The sequence below is a fragment of the Protopterus annectens genome, chromosome 10.part0 (assembly GCF_019279795.1).
Source record: "Protopterus annectens isolate FY-2018-M chromosome 10.part0, PAN1.0, whole genome shotgun sequence".
NCBI classification, from domain to species: domain Eukaryota; kingdom Metazoa; phylum Chordata; order Ceratodontiformes; family Protopteridae; genus Protopterus; species Protopterus annectens.
The window spans coordinates 1,632,388,027-1,632,408,351 of NC_056744.1; the positions used below are offsets into that span (position 1 = coordinate 1,632,388,027).

The 20,325-nt window shown below is 46.1% G+C and overlaps 1 protein-coding gene across 1 annotated transcript in view; it reads right to left on the reverse strand.

Moving 5' to 3' along the window:
- KIF22 (kinesin family member 22) overlaps positions 1–20,325 on the reverse strand; it is a 638,755-nt gene that overhangs the window by 544,977 nt on the left and 73,453 nt on the right. Inside the window, exons 4-5 of the mRNA XM_044086339.1 lie at positions 13,656–13,816; positions 13,104–13,313 (exon numbers count right to left, since the gene is read on the reverse strand). Of these exons, the coding sequence (XP_043942274.1) occupies positions 13,104–13,313; positions 13,656–13,816 (371 nt within the window). The remainder of the gene's footprint in view (positions 1–13,103; positions 13,314–13,655; positions 13,817–20,325) is intronic.

The following is a 20,325-nucleotide window of genomic DNA, read 5'->3' on the forward strand; positions in this document are numbered from 1 at the left end:
GGTAGTGCTTGGTGAAGGTATATACAGAACTCCAGGTAGCTGCTTCTAGGATGTCCCTGGTAGGGACACCTCTGAGAAAGGCTGTAGAGGTAGATGCAGCCCTGGTTGAATGTGGTCTTATCCTCTGTGTGGTAGGTTTTCCATGGTGCTTATAGTAGAAATGAATGCAGTGGCATATCCACTTATGGTTTGCTTTGAAATGGCCTTCCCATCTGCCCCTGCAGCAAATGCAACCAGCAGCTGTTCAGATTTCCTGAGAGGTTTAGTCCTGTCCAAGTAAAATCTAAGTTGTCTGTGCACGTCCAGGGAGTGCAGTATTCGTTCCCCTTTGTTCTGTGGATTAGAAAAGGTTGGCAAATGAATGGACTGATAAGGGCCACACTGGCTACCACCTTGTGGCATGGAGGGATTGGTCCTGAAGTACACACTGTCCGCATGAAAGATGATGAAAGGCTCCACTGCCATAAGGGCCTGTAATTCAGACACCCTTCTTGCTGAAGTGATGGCTAGAAGGAAGGCTGTTTTCCAAGAAAGGAATTTCAACTCTGCATTTCCAGAAGGGAGGTAGAATGATCTTTTCCAATACAAAGTTAAGGTCCCAGGCTGGAGTAGAGGCTCTCCTTGATTGTCTTATGTTCTTGGTCCCTCTTAAGAGCTGCTTCAGCAGTGGATGACAGAAGAGGGGTGGTTCTGTATTGTAATGAGCTGAAATGGCTGAGGCATGAATTTTGATGAAGGAAAAGGAAAGGCCCTTCACGTCAAGTTTTGAAGAATCTGAGAACTTGGGAGCTGCTGTGCCCATTCCGAGTTTGGTTCCAGGAACATAATTTTTCAGCATAGGATTTTTCTAGTACTAGGCCTCCTTGCCTCCAGAATGGAATCCATCACTTGCTTACTGAGGGATGGTAATGGAGAGATTAGGTAATTAGCCAGGCTGCCAGGTTCAGAGTTGGAAGCTGTGGGTGCAGAATCTGGCCCTCCTGCTGGAACAGCAGGGCAGGGGTATGACGCAGGTGCCAGTGACACTGCACAAGAGGGGGTACCAGTGCTGGCGTGGCCAGTCTGGTGCAATCAGTATTGTCCTTTGTTTGTCCTGTTTGATCTTTAGTACCTTGGAGAGGAGAGGAGAGGAGAGGCAGAGGGGGAAGGCATAAACTGATTGGATGTCCTGTCCTTCACATGGCAAAACCTCTTTCCACGCGCGTTTCTGGGGAGTCCTTGTGCAGAATTTGTCCAATTGGTAGTTCTGGGGGGAGGCAAACAGGTCCATCTATGGGCTCCATTTGTTTCTCAACATGTGGAATATCTTTGGTTCCAGTTTCCACTCGTGTGGCTCCATGAGATTACTGCTTAGGTAGTCTGCCAGTGTATTTCAGCTTTCCTGGCAGGAATTTAGCCTGTAGGTGCACTTGGTAGCTCAAGGCTGTGTTCCACAGAGCCATGGCTAGTCTGCAGAGAGGGTATGAGTAGGTTCCTCCCTGCTTGTTTATGTACCACATAACAGTGGTGGTGTTCGCCTTTACCAGTAATTGTCCTGGAAGAATGTGGTCTTTGAAGGCTGTCAGAGCATTCTGTACAGCTAACATTTCCTTTTTGATCGATATGCAGGTGCATTTGACTTTGGTTCCATTTGCCCTGAATGCACTTCCGTGTCAAGTGAGCCCCCCATGCATAGTCTGATGAGTCTGTTAGGGTTTGGGTGGCAGGGGGCAGAGTGAATGGCAGTCCCTTGTTTTGGTGGCAGGCCTCTGCCCACCAAAGGAACCATCTGTGGACAAGGTATGATAGGAATCATTTGATTCTAGATCCTGAGAAGGTTGACACCGTAGGCTTAAGATACCATTGTAGTTTCCTCATATGCAGTCTTGCATATGGAATTAGTAGAATGCAGGAGGCCATGAACCCCAGGGCTTGCAGTATCCTTGCAGATAGCCGGGTCTTTGTGGCCAGTAGTTTGAAGTAGGTTGCCAAATGAACTTGTTTCTCTGGCATGAGGTAGGCCATCTGGGAAGCTGCATTCAAGCTTGCTCCCAGGAATACAATTTGTTGGCAGGGTACAAGATGTGACTTATTTTCGTTTATAGTGTACCCCAGAGAAGTTAGCAATTACTATTAAATCTGGCATTTGTAAAGAATGTCCTGATCTTTCTGACTAAATTAGACAATCGTCACAGTATGGGTAGATTTGCATATTTCTTCGTCTGCAAAATGCAAGGACTAGAGCTAGGCACTTGGTGAATACCAAGGGCGCAGTAGATAAGCCAAAGGGCAGTGTAGAGAACTGATGGTATCTTCTGCCAAGATTCCCTTATTGGGATGTGCATGTAGGCTTCCTTTAAATCCAGTGTTGCCAAACAGCATCTTTGCCTAGCACAGGAAGCAGCTGATGAGTTAGCATCTTGAATTTTGGGATTACCAAAAATGTGTTTAGGATAGGAGAGGAGAGGCAGAGGGGATAGGATGCCAGGAATTGGCTTTTCTGGGTACCAGAAAGTCTTGAGTAGAATCCTTGTCCCCATTCTTTTTCTGGGACAGGTTGAATAGCCCTGATGCTTAAAAGAGAGAACACTTGCTTTTGTGCCTCTGCCCTCTGATTTGGGGGTATATCTGGCCAACCGTTTGGGGTTGGTAAGGAGTGGAAGTGGAATCTGTATCCTTGGGGAAACCATTTAAAACCCATTTGTCCTGGGTAACGAGTTCCCAATTTTTTGCCTGCAGGGTAATCTTTCCCCCTAAAGGAAAGAGTCAGTTGTGCAGGGCTTGGAATGTTTAAATAAGTCATTGAGACAGTTTACCATGGGGGGATCTTACTACTCCCTGCTTTGGAAGTGGGAGCCCCCCACTGCTTAGTCCTGTGAGTACTTTGAGACTGCAGCCTGGGTGTTCTGCTGGTTCTGGGTTTGGACTGAAGGCCCGGAAGAGGCAGGAAAGGACCAGTTCTTAGAGGGCCAATGCCTACTAAATCTCGGAGGCTGTACTTACAGGAAATCTTTAACAGTTTGCATAGATTTAGCTTTTTCCTCCATTAAGTACTTCTGCTTTGCTACCAAACAGACCATCTTGGTTTAAGGGAGCATCCAACAATTTGGCTTTAACATGATCTGGCAAAGATAGCTCCTTAAGCCAAGCATGCCTTTAAGTATAGACCCAGTAACAGCAGCCCTGCAAGATGCCTCTAATGAATCAAAACCATGTTGCAAAGTATATTTTCCAACTTGTTCAGCAGAATGCATTGAATCCTGTAAATATTTATTTTCAGCACAGTCAGGAATTAACATTTTTTGTTCAAGCAATCCAATAATATGGTGCTGATACTTTAACATAGGAAACTGGCAGTTTAAGGCCCTAATGGCCAAGGTTGCAGAAGTGTATACCTTCTTACCCCATCTATCCAGCACCCTGGAATCTCTGTCAGAGGGGGTAGGAATTTTGGTAGTAGCCTTAATGCCCTTGGGTCCCTGTGAAATGGTCTCAGGATCCACAGTAGGATTTTTAGAGAGGAACTTGAGAGTCAGGAATCCTATAATACCCATCAGGTTTTCTGGGAGCAGGAGGTAGAGTCAGAGGCCAGGCTAGATTCAGAGAAGGCATCAGTGTCCAGTACAGGAGGGATAGCTATAGGCCTGTGTTGGGGCAGGAGTAAGAAATCCTGGCTTCCCCAGCGAAAAATGCTCCCCAAGAGTATGCAAGTTTTCACCAAAAGAGAAATCCTCTGGAGGGGAAGCAGAAGGAATAGAGTTCTCTGTATCAGAATCCTCATTAGGTAGAGAAGGGTAAATCCTGGTCAGAGGAAACAAATTTCAAAGTCCTGATCAGAAAAATTAGAAGGAAAATCAGTCCTAGGTCTGTTACAGGGGGAAGGGTGGCTTCCTCCGATTACAGTAATAAGGTCTTCAGCTATTCTTATTTGTTTAGGCATAGGGGCCTGACCATGCGGTCTGGGTGCCGGTTTTCTAGGCATGGATAGAGTTTCAGGCCTTGAAGAAGATGGTGGTTTAATATGCAAGTCAGTAGGCCTGAATACACCCTCTAAAGCAAGGTGCCTGCACTGCGGCTCTGGACCCATCCAAGGTAGAGACATCTGCAGGTTCCACAAGCATCTTGTGGCATAACAGATTCCGAATGGGTCTCAGAGGCCTGCAAATCTGAAGTAGTGGGCATCAGGAGCTGCGAAAGTGCCTCGCTGAGTACCAGCAAACTGGAGGCTAGCTTAGAAGCGTCGTTGGCAGCTTTGGACCTATGTGGTCTGTCTTTATCTCTGCATTTTTTGAGAATGTCTGTAATCGGGTGGCTTACCGAAGCAATTTCTGGATAACTGAACAGAGTACCAAAATATTTAGAAGCGTAAATAAACGGACGATTAGTCTGAGGTTTGAATAAAGCACAAAACCAACAGCAAGGTATGTCGTGGTCTAGGCCTAAGCAAGGAATGCAGTACGAATTAAAATCTGAGGTATTTGCTTTCCACAAGAAATAAAACTTAACTTTTACTGACATCGGTTTAGAGCAAGAAAAAGGTTCCCAACGGGGTGCTTAGCTTAAAGACTTCGGTTCTGAAACTCGAAAACGAAAATTTCAGGAGTCGGCCGAATGTCACTTGCGAACCGCTTCTGCTTTGGGCAGCACACAGCAAGAAAGACTGATGTAATGGCATCGGCTGCATGCTTTATACCCCTGACTATCTGACGTCATGGAGGATGAGACAGCAACTGACGCAGGACCCAGGACTTTGATAATCAGGCCGACTGAGGGCTACTGCAAGCAGATAACCCAAATGTGAGGACTGCAACAATGAAACACGAACAACATCTGGGATGTCGAATAGGCCTTTGGAACAGGGAGGTGAAGTTTGTGTGGAACTTACCTGCTAGCAGAGTGGCCAAGTCAACAGGATCAGTGTATGATGCAGTTAAGTATCAATTCAGAACAAACCTGGACTCTGCTATGGAGGTTTGACTCAACTGAAGGTGGCTTTGTGGTTTCCCTTGGTTTTGGTGGTTCGTTTAGATTCATAATTGGCTTTGAAGGTTTTCACTACTGATCTAATTTGCTTGTTGAGGCTAAGGAGGGATGTTTTCTAATTTGGAATTTGTTCTTTTACTCTTGGACAACAGTTTCATCCTTTTGTTGTAAAGCCTGTTGATAGATGTTCAGCATAGTTGTCTACATCCTCTGAAGGAGCGGTGGGGTGAAGCAGATATCCTCCCTTACGAGCCGTAAAATCAGTTTTTGAGAAGTTGAGCCGTAAATCAGTCACCAAGGATCAGGGTGTTGGGGGGGTACCATGATGGAGTCAAGTAGGCCCAGGAAGAAGGAAGGTCTGTAGCTGGCTATAACTTGGATAGGTGCCTTGCCAACTTTTAGTTGTACCTGGAGTAGTTAACAGTGCATCATGCTGGCAAACCAGTCTGGAGGTGTGCCTATCCTTAATGAAGAGACTACACCCACCCTTAGTCTCCCTGACCTCATTTTGGGGTTGTAATGTGTGGAATGAAGTATAGTGTGCTTAGGTAGGGGTGCTCCCTTCATCCCTGAACCAAGTTTCCTTGACTGCACAGAGGCCAGCATCTTTCAGTGAGAGGACAGCCTCCAGTGAGTGCATTTTCAGGTTAAGACTCCCAACATTAAGCATCAGGACCTTCAATTCGCTTTTCGACAGATAGTTTGTGCCTTTTTTAGGCAATGTCCCAAAGACCAGCCTTCCAGCATAATGAGGGAGGCAAGAGCCTTGGCCAGGATCCAGAATCCCAGGGGTGACAGGTGGAGGCCATCTCTGGCAAAGCATCAAGGCCCGTCACCCATGTCACCCCAGGCAGACGGATACTGGATCCCCTTGGAAGGGCACCAGAAGCGAAGCCAATTTTTGAAGCCTACTTTTTGTTGATATTGTGGTATCATTCTTGGTGAAAGTAGGGTGCTGCCAAGGGCTAGAGTCATACCTGCCTGAGAGACATACTCAGAGCTCAGATCATGTCTCTTCATATAGTCCAGGGAGGTACATCTGAAGTCATTCACACCAACATGAACTATAACCTTCATACTTGTACCTGTTGTGGAGAAAAGTCCATGCATGATATGGCGGATTCTGGCACCTGACAAGGCAACTGACAGGGACTTTATAGAGCCTAGTGAGGGGGACATCAGTGCATCTCAATTGAGTCACTAAGGACTAGTATGCTTAGCTTGAGCGAGACTAGCGTGTTGACTGCTGTGATGTGTTTGGTGTTGTATGTGGAATGTGTGCGTGTGTTTTGAAGGTCTCTGCTGTTTAAGGTTTTATTGAGGACCTCTGCATAGGGGTGTGCGTGATGCCCTTGGCTATGTCATGCGAGTGGTGTGATGTTTGTGCTGGCAATCTCCTCTTATCAGGAGTACCGACTGTGGTGCACAAGAGCATGGGATTCCAGGTTACCTGCATAGATGCATTTCTTGCAAGTAAAGAATTAGGTGCTAGGAGAAGAGACCAGTCAGTGAACATGAGGCAGTCGCTACACTGTCTCAGTATGCCCACGTTGACTAGGCTGGTAGGAGATGCTGAGAATTGTCCATAGTGTTCTGAATACTTGGGTGAACTTATGGAGAAAGGATTTTGATAAAGGTTTGTCCACAACAGTGGGGACCACAAAATGTCTTAAAGTGTTGAGTAACTGCTAAGGGGGGTTGGGAGTGTCCAAAAATCAAAGCAGCAAGGAGGAAGTCCTCCCAAATGATCACAATGTACTCAGTTGAGTAAGCAAAGGAGATGGGACTGCAGTGGGTATCCAGAAGCAAATTTACAGCAAGGGCAGGCAATTCCAAAGACACCAAGTTTAAGAATACAACACTTGAGCAAGTAGGGTGGGAAAAAATGCAGACAGGGACCAGCAAAATTCAATGAAGCAAATAAAAAAATGCAGTACAGTTTTGTTAACTATCATTGAAACGGATAAAGTGCAAAAAAGTATACCTATATCAGCTTGGTATATCCAGATGGTTATAGAATCCATCACAACCAGCTAATCAGCTCTGCAACTCAGACCCTTTTATCCCTCCTCAAACTGCTCAAGCAAAGTCAGAGGCATCTGTTGTGATAGACTGCTTTGGATTGAGAAGGGAGAATAAGATATCTGGGATTTAGGAATACCTGTAGTCTCCCAACTGATCTCTTCTGAAAAGTCCAAACACTGAGATAAAGGTGTTTGTGCAGGGACCAGAGTGACTTCAGATACCATTATCTTTCTCATAGGTATCCTCTTGTAGTGACCAAAAAATGGAGAACCCTCAAAATAGATCTAGATAATTTTTTTCAACTGTGGTCGAAAAGTTCTTTCAACTGTGGTGTCTAGTTGACATTCCAGGAACACAGTTCTATGAGGAGTCAAAGTTTTGAATATTTTCAGAATCCCAGCTTGTGCAAGAGATCTCACTCAAGACAGATCCGACACTTTGAAAGACTTTGCAAAGATAAGTACTCTAAATATGGGAAAAATGGATATACTCTATTCTACAATAAGCTACAAGTGGGTCTAGACACTTTGGATGATAACCTTCCACTATGTGAAGAGTTCACAAAGGGTAATGTCTGGATTTCATTACCCCCTAAAACTTGACTGATAAGGATATGGATCTTAAAATCAAGCATTTTCTTTTGGCACTGAACATCTGTGAATAAACCCCCTTTCCCACTTAGTAAAGAGTAACAGATTTCATCACTCTCGCAGACAGCATGTGATGAACAGGTGGAAATAAGAGTCTGGTGTACAGGGTGAGGAATTACCCCTTTGAGAGGAATTTCCTCCCATAACCATTTGCAACCTTGATGCATCTTCAGAAACCATATGTCAGAATCTGTTGCCAAAGAGAAGTGGAGATTTGGACTTCCCACCATGGCACCCACTTTTGTCTTCCACAAGGAGGAAGGAGGAAGTGTGTTTAGTCAGACTTCTTGGGTGGTCCTTTGTTTTGGGAGTTTCCAAAATTCTTGGAACCCTTTTGCAATTTCTTAAACATGTTTACCTGCATGCTGAGACTAATTTTGTTTCTTACCAAATTAGACTAGACAATCCCTTGGAAAATTTGGAAAAGTCCAAAATCTTTTTAGGATTCCCTGTATCATCTTACCCTTCTCCACACACTTATCACCTCTGCAGCAAAGGTGCCAAAAAATAAACCTCTATCAAAAGTTGAATTTGAAATATTATCTGTTAGGTTTTGAGAACAAACCACCTCAAAAATACCAGTGGCCACAGCTTTGGTATACACCGTTTTAACTGTGATACTACAATGAGTAGCAATCTGAATACAAGAAATGAAAGCAGATTTTTGATTCAAGGAAGTGCAGCCAAAACATTCCTCATACTTTCACAATTCTCAAGACTATGTTAAGGTGTGCCCTAACAATTTAAAATGCTGAAAAATAAAAAAAGTTACAGAACCACACACATTCCCATACTTAAAATATATTTCCATCTTTACATCAGAAAGGGTAGGGTAGGATTGGAATAAAGGTGTTTAGCAGCAGCAGGACCAATTAAAAGTACATGACTTAGCATCTGTACTGGCCATTTTCATTCACCACTCAGGATTAGACTGCCACATTATTCAAGACTTCTGATCTGTGCCTCATGCTCCTCTTTTTACTCATAACCCACCAGGGCATCCTCAACCCCTCATATGGAGTTTGAAGCATTAATAGCATACATCTAACCTCAATAGACTAGAGGGTAGAGAGGAAAAAAAGTCAGTACCATGTTTCCTAAGAGGCTCAAACCAGGAACCTGAGGGCTCCTAGCTTATCTATTCCAGAAGGATTGGAAGGAGGTGGACAGGGGAAGGAATGAAAGAACAAACTGACAACAGATGCCAAGTGCACAACTTAATCTGATGATATTCTTCCTCACCACTGGGTTAGAGTCCCCAGCTACATAACTTCTGGGTGGCTTTCATGGAGGGATATGCCAGAGCTCTATTGAACCAAAGGATGCTCTGCTGCTAGAGAAGATACAGTTTGTAATGTAAAACAAAGATATGTACCATGGACCAAGTGGCTGCGGCACAAATGTCAAATTCAAGATCTGGAAGATAAGGCAGCTGAAGTTGACATGGCTCTGGTAGAATGGGCACCAAGTGGACAAGGCAAATCTAAGCCTCTTTGGTGATAACAATGAGATACAACCTGTAATGTAATTGTTGATCAAGGTGGTGTAGCATACATTCACTTTTGTTAGAACTGGTAGATTGAATAGGTTAAGATTGGCTTTGCTTGCTACCTTGGACAAAGGATTTGTTTGCAAAGACACCATCTTTATGGAAGAGGAGTTTTCGTTGATCATGCTTGTAATTCTAAAAATTTTCTGATGCAATAGCTACCAATGGAATAGTTTTCCAAGACAAAATTTAAAGCCCTTTGAACTGGTAAAAACTGTTACAATTTGGAGTCAAACCTTAAGGCTAGGTGGGGAATGCTTTTATGGGAGGTTTTAGAAGAGAAACTGCCTTCATGAAGGCTTTACATAACTTGTTAGACAAGAAGAGTTTCCTATAAGAATTAGATCTAGCTAACTTATTAGAAAAGCTAGCCCCCTTGTTTGAAGAGATGACCAAGAAAAAGTACATCTGGGACTGAAACTGAAAATGTTCTCTAAGCCCACATCGAAAATCTTTTCCACTTATTCTTGTATACCTTTTTGGTGGAAGAACTCTAGGAGGCCAAAACAACATTGCAAACTAGAGAGGCAAGCCTGGACTGTATCACTGGAACTGGAAAACCATGCAGCCAGTTTGAGGGTGTGGAAGTTCTGACGGGTGAGACTGGTGATTCTGAGTGAGCTCCAGAATCCATGGAGGATACTAGAGAGACCACCATAGTAAAAGGGAGCCACACCTGACGAGGCCAAAAATGGAGGCCATGAGGATGACTGAGCTTTAAGTTGCTTGCTTTCTGAAGAAATCTCTGGATCAAAGGTAGAGGATAAGCATAGAGAAAGCTTGGGGGCCAATTGTGGACTACAGCATCCCTCAGGGACTCTGAGGGGGGATCAAAGCAAAGTACTCATTTGTTGCAAGGAAAGGCAAATAAGATGGCAGTAAAGCTGGCCCTAACAGCTGAAAACAGTACTGGCTACTGACCGTTGGACCACTCGTGAGGAATCGGACTGGATCTGCCAAGTGCGCCAATATGCTGGTTTTCCCTGGAATGCACGGGGACCAGAAAGTAGTCTGGAGAGCCCATTCCCAGACCCTCATGGCCTCTGTGCACAGTGGGCAAGAAGGAGTTCCTCCTGGTTTATTGATGTACCAGACCAACACGTCTGTATGTATAGCAATTGTCCCCAGAGGGAGAACATTCTGAAAGGCAACAATACGACTGCTCATCTCAAGGATGTTTATATGCAATGTGGTCCGAGAGGGACCATGTGCCTTGCATGATCTTCCCCTTGTAATGACCCACCTCCACCGGGAAGCATCTGTGGTCACTGTGGCTATTAGAGTGAGAGGAACAGCTTGGCCACATGCAGGTCCTGCGACTGAATCCATCAGACACTAAGTTTGCAGATTGGAGTAAGCTTTATAGGCAGGGATGGAGGCTGAAAGTATTGACCATTGCACTACCAAGGCCCACTGAAGTATTAAGAACCTGGTCAGACTGACTAGAGTTATTGCTACTGACAGAGCCTAGTACCTGTAATACCAGCCTCACAGGTGAAGTGTAGGATAGTAAATCTGTTGAGATGTGATCTGGTGTGTAGGAAGATGGGTCATTGTGTAGGGTATCCAGTTGGGTTCCCACAAACTCTAGATCATGTACTGGAGCTAGTTTGCATTTTGCAAGATTGATAAGGATTCCCCAAGGAGTAAGAGATGTGCAGTAAATAATACCTGGCCTAAATTAGTTGATGCCTGGTTTTGGCAGTAAGGAGCCATCCAGGTATGGAAACACTTACACCCTGAGCCTCAAGTGAGCTGCAATCACTGCCATGCATTTACTGAAACCCAGGGGGTTGTGGTGAGCTCAAAGGGCAGCACTTTGAACTGGTAATGACTGGCTCCCAGCCTGAAGCTGGGAAATCTCCTGGAGCACCTGTATTTTATGCTATGAATGTGCTCCATAAATCTCCAGGACACGTACTAATAGTCTTTGCCCAAGAGAGACTAAATGGACTGGAACGTAACCATTCAGAACTTGGACTTCTGGATCCAAGCAAGCTAAATCTATATGTAAAGGATAGGTCTTAGGTCACCTGTTTTCTTTGGAGAACCTTTGCTCCAGAACTGTCTGCATGCAAGGAAAGAAACTTATCTGGGTGTTTGGGTACTGGTTCAGTGTCTGGCTCCTTCTCAGTCCAGAAAGACAAGGTTGATAAAAAATTTATCACCTCATCCTGGGGTGGGTGTACCCAAAATGTAGATTGGCCAGTCTTGAAGACCTCCAGAAAACAGTATTTTATTTTGTGAGGACACTTGTTTGCCTAAGAATTTCCAAGATGTCCCTGAAGGAAAAAACTGTCAGGGGATCCTTTGCCTTCCTCAAAATGTGTCCTCCATGACAGACTCCATCAGGTAGTCTGCCTCCTTTTGCATGTCCTCTGAGGGACCTCCTCTGTGGTGTGGTCTGGGGGGTATCGGAAGAGGGGAGCCCCTGTGGGGAGTGTGAATGGAGACAGTCTGGGACTGGCTGACCCAAAGGAGCAGAAAAGATGGGTTCAGAGCAGATGAAGGGAAAAGGGTAGGATCAAAGATACAAGAGGACGGTTCTCCTAACTGTAGAGAAACCTTTTCTACAACCTAAAAGGCTGACCGACCCGGAAAAGCAGCCAAGGAAAGCAAGTCTGGGCCAGTTCTGGATTCGCACTGCCCAGACAGAATCAGGCCTGAGCTGTATAGGGCTGAGGCACCCAGGGAAAGGGAGTGATCCAAACAAACCAGAGCTAAACATTGCCCCTCAGACCTGTCACAGACCTCTGAGGACAACTGAACAAAACTGGTCAGGGTGACTGCCAGATTAAGGGAGGGACAACTTTGGATCAGACAATGCAACCCTCAAGGATCTAGAATGCTTGGGCACCGAAAACGTACAGGCAGAGCAAATATTGAAAACACAATACTCCACTCCTTTAAATCATTTTGCAGTAGACAAGCACCCCCCCAGCACTCCCTAAAGTGGGAGGGGAATGTCACACAATGTACTACCAAAGAGTGAAAAGTCTCAAAAGCTAAAACTTTAAGACCTAAAGTCATACTAGAAGGGGGGGGGGACCCCCACCAAGTCATGCTAAAAAAAAACAGCTTTCTTTAGGGGGAAAAGGTGCCAGTACCCACTTCTATATACAAACTCCCAAGATTACACAACAGGGAAAGGGCAAGTGCCCAGTCCCTACTGTACACCATAACCTCCCCACTAGGTAATGCTGGCATTCTATCATACGACTATTCAATCATTTGTATCAACATTACAAATTTTCAGAGATGGCTCCCATGTATTACACACCTTGAAGACTCTGATCTCTGCGTGGCACACTTCCTTCAGTTCTGCACAGTCTCCCTGATCCAGAACGCCATCGCAAGTTCTAAACAGTTAAAAGGCAGTTACCATGTTACATTACATTACTTCTCTGAAGTAAAAGTGGATGCTAATTGTACCAAAACCTCCACTTCTTCCAAGAAACCAGCCATACCCCCCTCCCCCATTTGTTTCATTCTTTACAGCTACTTTAGTGCCCTCAACCATCACCAGGTCTACTAGTGCTGGGGGCGGTAGAAGGGCCATCTCCATTTGGTGGCGGATGCCATCATAGAACCCAAAGTTGCTCCTTGCACTTGCCTGTTACATCTGAAGGCTACGCCCCACTATGGACGACACTGACAGGGAGTGCATAGTTGAATACTCTCCACCCATGGGATGGGCACACCAAATCCTTCCCGCAACTGCCTTGGACACAAGAACTGCTAAAATCAAACCAAAGTTGGACTGAGACTTAGTTATGGCTTTAGCTCTCCTCCAGTGCTGGCATGTGGGACAACTCAGTAAAAGCTAAAGCTCACAGTAATTTCAACTCCAAGGTTTGCACAATGCAGAATTACAACAGAAGCCCTCACATGCTGCCTCACTAAAGAGGTACTCTCACCTTGAGAAGCAAGACGCTATGACTACGGCTGGAACGACTGTTCAGTTTAGTGCTGGCAACAGTACGATTCTGACTAGCTGGGATGAACTGCTTTTCAAACTCTGCAAAGCTTGCAATAACTTTCTGCGTGAGGTTTGGGATGAAAATATTTTTATTCATATCTTCTCTGATAGGGAGGTCTTGCTGTTTTGGTTCAAGGAGATCCAGCACCTAAATAAAATAACCAGAGACATGCATCAGGGAAAAAATGCCATATCTGGCCAACAAAATACCAAATCACACTGCCTGTAAAGGTTACATTGCCATTTCACATGGTGGGTGGGGCACCACTTTAGAAATATTGAAAAAATTACTTTTGAACTAAATGTAAGGGAAAAAATAGGAATAGCTTTGATATTTTTATTGCTGAAAAACTATGTACAGGCTTGTGTACACAACTGGAGTAAAATAATTTTCCAAAATTATCACGGAAGGATAATTCAGTCACTTTCCCTCTAACCAGAAGTTAACCCCACCCCCCACCCCCCCACCAAGAAACAATCCAATCACTACCTTTTCTTGATAAATTTCTAGGTAGGACATTGTAATGGTGAAATCCCAGTTCTCATGTTCAGCTTGACTACGTAGTTCTCTCGTCATCTGAAATATATCCCTTAGGGCTCGGGGAATTACACCAGGCTGCTCAGGACTCCCCAACATTGTATGCGTCTTGCCTAGAGGGAAGAAGGCAAATAAAAGCAGCTATTTATCATTCCAATGGAACATTTTAAATACCCAAGGCTTACACTGCTTCACAGCTCAAAATGCTTCACAGAATGAGACCACATAAAGACCAAAAATTACCAATACTGAAAGAAAACGCAGTTCTAGGCAAGTTGCTTACACAAGTCTCAGTACAGTATTACTATTGCAATAGAATTTACACATGGAATTAAAAAAAAAAAAAAAGTTATGTACCTACCATAACATTCCATGTTAGTCGTTTTCTTCTCGCCTTCTTTCTTGCTGGTTTGGTTCGGAGCCGATCCTCTGCTCAGACTCTGCCATCTTCAAAAGCTCGATAGCAGCTTACTGGCTCGAGCCCCCCCCCCCTATATCCCACGATGCCTGGCGCTAGACACCCAGATCTCGTTTGGTAAGTCTAACTGCAGACATAATAATAAATGAATCCTATCCTAGAATGCATAAATCCTACTGGAGAGACTACTAAGCAGAAGGAAATAGCCAGAGAAGACTCAGCCAGTGCAAAATCAAGAGTAACTCTTCTCGGTCCACTAGGATAGGGGGATGGAGGGTGGGACGCGAGAAAGAAGGTGAGAAGACGACAACTTACATGGAACGTTACGGCAGGTACATAACTTCTTTATGTTAAGTTGTCCATCTCGCCTTCATTCTTGCTGGTTGGGACAGCATCCCTAGCACCTAAAATCCTGGATGGCTCATTGGAAAAGACTCTTCAGAACAGTGGAACCAAAATCAACTCTGCTCCTGGGTTGGCCCATGTAGCCGCAGCACAAATAGATTCCATGGGCAACCTAGCCTGAAAAGCCACCGAAGTGGCTAAAGCTCAGGTGGGGTGACCTTTTGGTTTGACTGGTAATTCTTTATTCCTGAGTTGGTATATGAATGTGATGATAGACAACCACCTGGATAAGGTTACCTTGGGACCGGAAGACCTTGTTTACCTACTGCATAAGACAGGAACAGTTGATCTGATTTTCTAATGTCTTTGGTTCTATGTAAATAAAAGCGTAGCTGCCTGTGAACATCTAACTGATGCAACTTATACTCCGCCCTGTTGGAGTGGTTAGGGAAAAAACACAGGAAGGTCTATGGACTAATTCAAGAAGGACAGGACAGATTAGTCCTAAGAGCAACCCTGTCATTGTGGAACACGAGGAATAGGGGACGGATAGAAAGAGCCTGTAGTTCTGAAACTCTTCTGGCTGAAGTAATAGCTACCAGAAAGTGTTTTCCAAGATAAGAACTTCAGTGAACAAGAAGCTGCAGGTTCGAAAGGGGGCAAAATTAGCGAAGCTAAAATCAAATTTAGATCCCATGGTGGTGGAGGATCTCACTGGGGGCCTGAGCAGAGTGGTTCCTTCGAGAAAGGCTTTCCACAGCTTATGGGACATGATATTGTTTTCAGACAGGCCAATGTGAAAATTTGAAATTGCCGCTAACTGAACTCTAATTGTAGCGGAAGCGGACCCAGCATGGAAGAGCGCAAGTGAGAAATTCCAAAATGGAGTGTACAGGGGCTGAAAAGGGGTCTATACTTTTTGCCTCTTCCCAGGAAGAAAAACATTTCCACTTACTAGCGCAAGTTTTTCTGGTCGTAGACTTGTGTGATGACAAAAAGGATTTCGCGCACAGAGGGGGAGACATCTGGGAGCCTGGCTAAGGTTGGAAGTGGAGCAACCACGCTGTGAGCTGGAGAGAGTGCAGGGATTGGTGCAGCCCACCCGATTGATGAATCAGGTATGGAACTAGGTCCAGAGTCCAAGGGTGTTAGAGAAGATAGCGATGCAGGAACGGAAACCATATTTGTAGAGACCAGTAAGGAGCAATGAGGATCATTTTGCAACCCAAAACGGTAGCCTTTTGAATTAGCTTCGGTATGAGGGGGAAAGGAGGGAATGCATAAAGAAGTCCCTGGGGCCAATAGTGGACTAGAGAGTCTCTGGGGGAATGCCCGGGAAGTGGAAGGAGAGAGAAGAAATTGCTGCACTTGCTGTTGAAGGGAGTTACGAAAAAGGTCACAGCAAGGTTGGCCCCATTTGTGGAAGATTTGGTCCGCAACTACCTGGTTCAGAGACCACTAGTGAGGCATGAGAATTGCTCTGCTCAGTCTGTCTGCTATGACGTTGGACCTCACAGGGATGTGCATTGCAAATTGGAAACCGTTGGAAAGAGATCGCCCACTGCCAGAGTCCGAGTGCTTCTCGACATAGGGGGTAGGACCTGGTTCCGCCTTGCTTGTTGATGTACCACACTACTGACATATTGTCAGTTTGAACTGAAATGGTCCCGGTAGGAAGAGAGTCCTGAAGAGCCTGCAATGCTAAGAACACGGCCCTCATCTCCAAGACATTTATGTGCAGATGATACTCGTGAGGTTGCCAGGTGCCTTGGACTGTTCTGCCCTGATAATGCCCCCCACCCAATAAGGGAGGCACCTGTGGTCACTGTAGCCACTGGAGGGGGGGACAAATGGTCTGCCGTGGAGCACTGATGTGGAGACCATCCACCACTCAAGATGCTTCTTGCATGCCTGAGTGATCATAATCATGTAAGACATGGGAAGTTGCTGGAAGGACCATTGGGTGAAAAGCCACTGGAGAATCCTCATGTGAAACTGAGCTAGAGGGACAAGTACGACCGCTGCTGCCATGAGACCTAGCGTTTGAAGGACAAACCTGGCATAAATCCTTTTGCATGCTAATAAAACCTTGACATGCTGACGAATCACTAACACCCTGTCTGGTGGGACGCTCGCTAACATGTCTTTGGTATTTAAATTTGCGCCTATAGATTTACAGGGAGACAATGCAGACTTTTCAAAATTTATTGAGATACCTAGCCTGGATCAAGGTGTCGATGGTGCAGTCTCTGGCTCGCAGAAGGTGATGTCTGGTGGTAGCAGTGAAGGAGCCAGTCGAGATATGGAAACACCTGGAATCCCTGCCATCTCAGGTGAGCGGTAACTACTGCCATACATTTGGTAAACACCCTGGGGGCTGTGGTGCGACCAAAGGGCAGAGCTCTGAACTGATAATCGCTGGCTCCCAGCCGGAAGCGAAGGAATCTTCTGGAGCGTCTGTCCATTTTGATGTGGTAGTACACATCCTGAAGATTGATGGAGCACATTCAATTGTCCTGACCCAGAAAGGACAAAAATGGACTGAAGCCTGACCATCCGGAACTTCGTTCTTTGTACAGACTTTTTAGTCTGCTGAGATCCAAAATGGGTCTCCAGTCCCCTGTCTTTTTTGGTACCAAAAAGAACCTTGAGTAAATTCCGGATCCTTGCTGGTCTGCTGGGACTTGCTGGATGGCCCTTTTTCTTAGCAGTTTTGAGACTTCTTGCACTGCTTGGTCCCTTAGACTGGAATGTCTGGAAGGGACTAGTTTGACCTTAACGGGGTGCGAATGAAGGGAATTCTGTAGCCTCTGGATATGACGGACTGTACCCATTTGTCTTGTGTTATGTCTTGCCAGGTTCTTGGGTACAGCGATAATCTTCCCCCGACTGCCTCCAGAGGTGAGCAGCCGAGCAACTCTTCAGGGATGCTGGAAGGGCTTGTCCGAAAAAGATTCTCTGCTGCCCTGGTTTTGGAGGACCCCCTCTGCCACGAGGGTGGCGTCTGTTATTGTTCCCTCCTCTGCCCCTGGAGGGAAACTCACGTGTGTCCGGCAAGGCTCCTTGGGATTTCCGGAACCACATCTTTCCACTCTGACCCTTAGGATATGGTCTGGAAGGAGTGGAAAAACGGACTCCTAAGGCAGAGAGAGTCTTGCCTTCCCTGCTCACACCTGGTAAGGGTATCCTTCACCTGTGATCCGAAGAGAGGAACCATCAAAAGGTGAAAGATGCTCAAAGGTTCCACAAAGTTACATAGCCGGATCCAAGCGTGCCTCCTTAGGGCCACGCCAGTGCCTACAGCTCTACTCGCACCATCGGCTGCATATGAAATGAGCCTCATGAAGGAGTTTACCACTGAATTAAGAGTAGCCAGCTTGGAGGCTGCCTTAGCCTGAGCCCCCTCAGCTGATGGATCTTGGAGGGCATCTCCAAGCTCTTTCAGGAGATCCCTCTGAAGACGGGTAAAGAGGCACAGGTAATTCAGGGACCGCATGTAAAATGTCACTGAAGAGAACATCCGCTTCCCATATCTGTCCATCATCCTGGACTCCTTGTTAGGGGGATGGACAGATAAAGGAGGAGTTGGCTGAAACTTCGTGGCCACTGCTACCACCATGGCATCAACGGGGACACCCTTGGTCAAGAACTGTTTGTCCTGCGGGGCAGTAATGAACTTGGCAGGTCTTCTAGAGGTCGGTTCCACTGTGTCTGGAGCCGTCCACACCTTCCGAGCCACCACAGACATCAGTGGGTCGAAAGGCAGAGACACTCAGGAGGTGGAAGGTCAGGATCCAAACGCGTCCAGGAATACAGACATCCTCGGAAGGGCTTAGCGTAGTCCAGTTTCCCCTCTGCCTAAAGCATCTCAAGGATGTTGAGGAGACATCTTCAGAGGGGGATCTTGAGGAGCCTTCAGACTCCAAGTCGGTATCCGATGTGACAGACTCGGGGGAGTCAACATGCCTCCTCTTGCATTTCCTCTTGCGAGGTGGCTCCTTTGAATGATTAGGGGAGGCCTTGGAAGAGGAAGATACACCCAAGGGGGTGTCCTGGAGCTCTGGATCCCCATGCTTGGGGTCCGGAAGAGGGACAGAGGCTGACGCAGGCACCCTAGTGGGAGGAGCCGATGGGGTCGATCGTGGGACTGACTCAGGGGCCAGTAATCACCTCTAAGGCGTCCCTGCCCGGATGCAGAGAAGGCTCAGGCTCCGAAGAAACCAGAAGCCCTCCCCACATTGAGGGGGATGGCTCCAAGGCAGATGTGGGGGCAGAGCTCACCTGAGCCGAAGCACCGAGAGGGAGAGCGGGGTTCGACAAGGGTCCGATGCCACTTGCCCCCCCCCCCCTCGGAGCAGACGGAGTCTCGGCGCCCAGATCCCTCCAGGGAAGGTACCATGGAAGGGATCGGAGCTGACTGAACCGAAAGAGGGTATCCGCGCCGACGGTTCCACGACTCGAACCCCAACGAACTCTGGCTCTGAGCTCAGAGTGAGGCATAGGAGGAATATCTACAGCTGTGGACAGAGCTGACTCCTGATGAGGAGGGCAGGACATTTTGGCCAGGGCCTGCGAACAGCCCACTGACAACTCTCTCCAAGTCATGATCCGAAAGTCTAGAGGACCGAGAAGAGTGGAATGATAGATGACTACGCTCCGATTGGAGCAGGGGCGACTTTGGAGCCGAACGTATCTACTCCAAAGAAAGAGACCTGGATCTCTTTAGACTCTCAGCCGGTTCCAAAGACAGTGTCGGAGCCGACAGAGGGAGGGACATGGGTTCCAGCTGGAGCAGAGATGGATTGTGTGGCTTCACCCAACGACAGCTCCAAACTGGGAGCAGACAGTTTAGGTGGCCTGGAAGATTTCACGGGCTGAGCCTTCGCCGGTGAATCTTGGGGTTTAAGCATACCCCTCAGGATCAATTTATTTTTGCGCTCATGCAAGACTCTTGGACTGAAAGCATGACAGATCGAGCAAGAGTCCTGCAGGTGCACAGCGCCCAGACAATAAACACAAGTGTGACCATTTGTCAAGGGACATCTTCTGACAGCATGAGTCACACATCTTGAATCTGGACGGTTTTGGATCCTTGAACATCCCTGGGGGAAAACAAAGGACAAGAACCCACACAGATAGATTAAAGTAACCAAAAGTTAACACACTACAGTTACCACAACCCACTACAAGTATCACAACAAAAACTACAGAAAACTATCACTAAACACTAACTGTGACTAATAGAAGAAATTTCTTTCTTTTGAAAGGAGATGGAGAGAAAGGTTCACCTCTAACTTAAAAGGAAAGAACCTCTGGAAAATGGAGAGAAGGGGGGAGGGGAAACTAATTTAAACGACTTTCTTGGGAAAGGTAACTGCTTATCTAAGGAAGAAACTAGCTACAATACAAAAGTCTAAATGACTAATTCTACACCAACAATTGCAGTTTTGACAAGAAAAATACAATAATAAAGCTTATACGACCTGAGCCAGTAGAACAACCTCGCAGCAGAAGCGGCAAACGAGATATTGGTATCTAGTGCCAGGCATCATGGGATATGGGGAGGGGGGGGGCTCGAGCCAGTAAGCAGCTCTCGAGCTTTTGAAGATTGTAGAGTCAGAGCAGAGGAGAGTCTCCGAACCCAACCAGCAAGAATAAAGGCGAGATAGACAACTTAACATCTGCTGTTGCAGATGAAAACCTGCCCGTCTGAACAGGCTAACAAATTTTTTTGTACACAGTCGAATCAGCTTCAATTCTCTACCCAGAGATATAGGTTTGATATACAGGTGAAAGGAGCAGTTTATACCATTTCTTTTTCTGGCCAGAACTTAAATTGGTAGTGTGCCTCAAACCAAG